Consider the following 4,942-nt stretch of genomic DNA (forward strand, 5'->3'; position numbering starts at 1 on the left):
AGGCTGAGAAAGCCAGCTCAGGGCCATTAGGGGAGAGAATGCTGGTACTTGGTACTTGGAACTTCAGAAAGAAGAGGGGACTCCTCGCTTGGTGGAGAGGAGGCTGCAGCCAGTGGAAGGCCAGAGCAGAGGCTTTTTGCTCACTTCTAAGGATGGTATTGCCTAGTACTCACGTGTGAACAGGCTCACGCACACACACACAAATGCATGTACATGTACCTAAAAGATTTACAAAAATGTACATGTTCTTAATATGTGAAGTGCATTCTGTCTTGTTTTCTGTTTTATTTCAGTTTTAAAAAAATATTGGTTGTAAACTACTGAATCGATTACATAATTCATTAATGGCTCAACTTGTGGCTCAAGTTTGGAAAACTCAGCTCTAGTTGTTCGGGTGCTGGTAATGAGATCAGATGAGTATTTTGGAAACATCTGGCAGCTTTAATGATGGAATGAAAGGGAGAGGGGATACTGGGTATGAAATTATTGAGTCAAAGATAAGCCTGAAGATGGTAAAAACGAGAATGGAAAGGGGAGGAATGTAGTAGAATCAAGTCTTGGTGACTAATTAGAAATGGGAGGAATAGAAGAAAACTAGAATAATATAATGATTTCCAACTTAAATGATAGAGAAAAGAGCAGGAAAATTATATTTAAAGGAAAAGAAAATGAATTCAGCTTAGTACATGTGGCATTTGAGGTTGTAGTATGATATTCGGGTAATATTAAGTATTAATTGGAAAGAGGTTTAGTAGAGACTATAACAGGGCTTTTGTATTTAGCACTAGGAAGCCACTGAAAAACCTTAGCAAGGACAGATCATAGTGGTTCAAAGAGTGTATGTGTTGGTAGGTCAGAAAAGGAAGACAATATAGTATATAGTCTCTATTCTTTCAATAAACTTGGTTATAAAGCCAAGAAGAAAGAGAGAGAACAAGAGCATGGTACAGATTCAAAGGAGGGCTTTTATTTGTGTCTGGACCACTTTTATGTAGAAGAGAGGAGAAACCTGTAGAGATTCAGATACTGAAGATACAGCAGAGTGAAGATACTCATGCAGCCTGGTTCCAGGGGAGATGAGAGAATGCATTTTAGGGCATAAGTAGAGGGAACTTTAAGCAGAAGGAAGAATACCTCTTATACAGGTAAGAAGGAGATAAGGATGTGTGCAGAGGCAGAAATTCCCCATAACAGCCATTTGTTGAGTAAAAGCAGCAGACACTTTGTGGTTGATGTAGCTACAGAGGTTAATGCAGCCTAGTCTAGTGGAAAGATAAGATAGGTAAGTAAACCAGGACAATGTGTGGTCATTGTCATTTAGAGTTATGCTCAGGGATGCTGGAAACAAAGAATAGGCATGAGGCAAGACTTTCCGGAACAGGAAAGAGGACAAAAAATGAAAATGGTCTCCTGAAATGGCAGTCAGGTACTTTTAAGAGGAGGATTGAGATGACTAGTGCGATGTGCCTAGGGCTTGGGAAAAATGTGGACCTGGATTACAGTGATGGTTATTGATAACCATGCTTATAATAATGTACTTTTTTTGTTTTTGAAATTACTGATTTTGTTTAAGCATCAGGTGAAGCTTTATTTGAGAATACTTGAGAAAATGAGAATTTATGACAAAGGAAGCTGCTTCTTGCTTATCCTTCCCTTCGCCCCACTTTGATGACTTCTCTTGAAGCTAATTTAGGTAAAGAAAGCTACCACTTCCAAAAGTGCTTTGGTACCCTGGCATAATTTCAAAGAAATCTGCTTTCCCACTTAGTTAACTACATTTCCCCAGGAAAAAAAAAAGGTCTTCTCTGTCAATGTAACATCCTTTAACAGGACTCCTGCTGGTCGGTTCTTGTATCTTGGGGTGGCAGCTGTGAACATATATACTATTGATTGTTATGTGTGATATAAATCCGGCTGGAGCATGCTCACTAATTGGTTTGAGAGCTAGATATAGACAATGCTGTCTTAGAGTAGCTTGTGTAGATAGGCCTCGTCTTAGGGTTAATTCTGCTTGACAGCACATCAGCAGCATCTTGAGAGTAATTACCCAACAGAAGTTTTCCCACAGCCAAACTGAGAGCTTCAAAGGCTTCTGAATTTACAACCAGTATTAACCTATATCTGAAACATAATGTTCCCACAAGGGCTCAGGTTTTTTTTCTCCTACTTATTAAATGTATGGGGTTACTAGGTTCATTTACTCTGTGAAGAACTTAGTGAAAAATTACTTGGCATCAAATAATTGAAAATCTTTAATAATAAGTAAAAAGGATAGTTTTAAATTTAATTTTTTTATTGCTTTATTACATTACTGAAACAAGCTAATCTGTAGAGATTGGGTGTGTATGTGTGTGTATTTTTACATAATTTACCCTTTTTCAAAAACAAGCTAAAAAATTAATATCTTTTCCACATTGTGCTATCTCTGTGGATACGTGCATGTTTAGGGGACTTAGGGTAGTAATGCATTCATTTAAAATGGTTCAAGTAATTATATATTTGCATTTTAAAAAGCTATTTTACTTGTTGACTGATGTACTGAAATCTATAGCTATTGCAATCCTCCCACTCGTAAAATAAGTTATTCTTTAACAAGCAATTTTTATATTGTAAAAAAATGTCTTTCCCTTTGCAGGTCAGAAACCAAATTTGACTCTGGTTCAGGTATGTTTACATTAATAATGTTATTCTGAGTATATTTTATTTACATTATTCTCTAAGGAGTAATTCATCAGATCAAGAACCATTTTGATTTTAAACAGACGAGGCAGTCTCTTTTCAAAACATGAACCCCACCTCAAAGCAGGGCTATTAGCTGCTTGGAAGCATAACTTGAGATGTTCACTCTGGGATTCTTGATACTTCTGCAATAAGCATTAAATGCTTTCTATCTGCAGTTTTATTTTAAAAGCAGAGGTGGGGGTTGTACATAATCATTGCTGAAAGAATATTATTCTCTCAGTGGACAAAGCTTCCTGAATAATTTGAAGATTCTCTGCAAGTGACTTGTCATCAAATGTGGGTAATAGATACATTTAATCCGCAAACTATGAAGAGTTTTAGCCAATGAAATAGATATTTGTCTGTGACTTAGTTATTTTTTATTTGTTTTGTTGGGGGTAATGGAAAATTAAGGTCACCTCAAGCCAATATTTTGCATCCATCAAGACAAAATTTACATTCTCACGAACAGAGGCATATCAGCCTCATTAGATGTTGTCTTCTCATTAAGCATGAATGTAGCCACATAATCCTTATGTTTGACTGTGTCTCTATGTCACTTGCTGAGATTTATTAGCTTCAGAGTTTCTGATGGTGTTGACAATTAAAGCACAAAAATTGCCTCATACACAGTACAAAGGAATTATGCTCTTTTGGGAACTGTTAAAAGATAAATAACTTTTAATTACAGGAGAAAATAATTTACAGAAAAATATATAACTGATTGAATTTAAAAGTAATATTTTTACTCTGGTTTGCATTCCATTATGTTTTAACTTAAAAAAAAAGTTTTTGTTTATTATGTTTGCAAAGGAACCACGATTATATTATATATACATATATACATATATATACATATATATACATATATATATATATATATATTTGATAGTGGCATTAAAGAGCCAACATGCTTTTCTTGAAAAGCTTCATCCTTCTTTTTGTATAGATTTATGAATTTCTCCAACTTAGTGAGACTCTTTAAATATGAAACCTATACATTTTAATTAACAATTTCACCTAACTTGTGAACTGATTTCACAGATATTTTCATTCTGTGTGTTCTTGCACTTCTGAATCACGTGTGACAGTGATAGTATAAGATAAACATTTCTAGTTTGCAGTATTGATTATACGAAGCTTAAAGGCATGGTGGCATTGTATCAACTATTTGACTTTTTTCTTGATTCATGGGAGGTGACTCAAAATTGGGTGAAAAATCTTTGTCATTTTTTAAGTTAAAATCTTTAAGTATAATAAAAAATAAATGAATAAAATTGATGCAGAATGAATTTTTATGTAAAGATTGGATATCTTTTCATCATTGCCAGTCAGTCACCAGATATTAACTAAGAGCCTACTGTGTTATGGTCTGATTTAATTCCCTAAACATCAAGTCAGAAACTGGTTTTAGGATACAGGGTCTGGAATATAGCTTTTAAAAATGAAAAAGTCCACTAGGTTCATTTTGAAGGTAAAACCTGGAAATAGCGTACAAAACTGAAATATTAGGCAGCTATTGTCAAAGTCAGAAAATTTATGTTAAATTTTCAAATCCAAATTAAAGTGTGCTGCTAAATTCCTGTAGTGAAGGTTAGTATTTATTATGAAAATAGTTATAACATCTGTACAGACACACATCTTTCACTCTTGTGACCAAAGATTTTGTTCATGATTTTTATTTTTTTCCAAATCATAATTTTTTAAAATATCTATCATGGACAACATCTGCAAGTCTTTGAAAACTATATAGTTCTGTGCTATGAAAAATCTTATGGTGATATTGATTAGAAGTTTATTCTTTTAATTTTAAATTTAAATATGTTGTGGAAAGAATCTAGATGGTTTCAAGTCAAGAAATAGATAATTATTATTATTTTTTAAAATAAACTCTTAGCTGTCTATCAAATGAGGAAATCATGACAAAGAAAGCTAGAAATGTATTCTTTGGCATTCTATATCATGCAAATTTTGGTTAGATATAAGGTAGCATATTGGAACAATTAAATGCATGACTTTAATAGGTTCACTTTCTCTATTGTTCATCAAATACAGAAAGTAAACTAACTCTGTTTAATGTTGTATAGTGCTGTAACAGTGTTCTGACAAAGTAAGATTTTTTTTAATGAAGGAAGATACCAGTCTTACTAAGGAGAAAAGCCCCTTAAAAAATAAATACTAGCCATAAAGGAAAGTATTTCAAAGTGAAATTTTATATATA

The 4,942-nt window shown here is 33.6% G+C and overlaps 1 protein-coding gene across 2 annotated transcripts in view; it reads left to right on the top strand.

Annotated features, from left to right (window-relative positions):
• Positions 1-4,942, top strand: part of MSRB3 (methionine sulfoxide reductase B3) — a 142,885-nt gene that overhangs the window by 77,860 nt on the left and 60,083 nt on the right. For both annotated transcript variants that reach the window (XM_023520606.1, XM_011373743.2), the window contains one exon: positions 2,636-2,664. In XM_023520606.1, the coding sequence (XP_023376374.1) occupies positions 2,636-2,664 (29 nt within the window). The remainder of the gene's footprint in view (positions 1-2,635; positions 2,665-4,942) is intronic.

This window comes from Pteropus vampyrus, unplaced genomic scaffold, assembly GCF_000151845.1.
Source record: "Pteropus vampyrus isolate Shadow unplaced genomic scaffold, Pvam_2.0 Scaffold9, whole genome shotgun sequence".
NCBI classification, from domain to species: domain Eukaryota; kingdom Metazoa; phylum Chordata; class Mammalia; order Chiroptera; family Pteropodidae; genus Pteropus; species Pteropus vampyrus.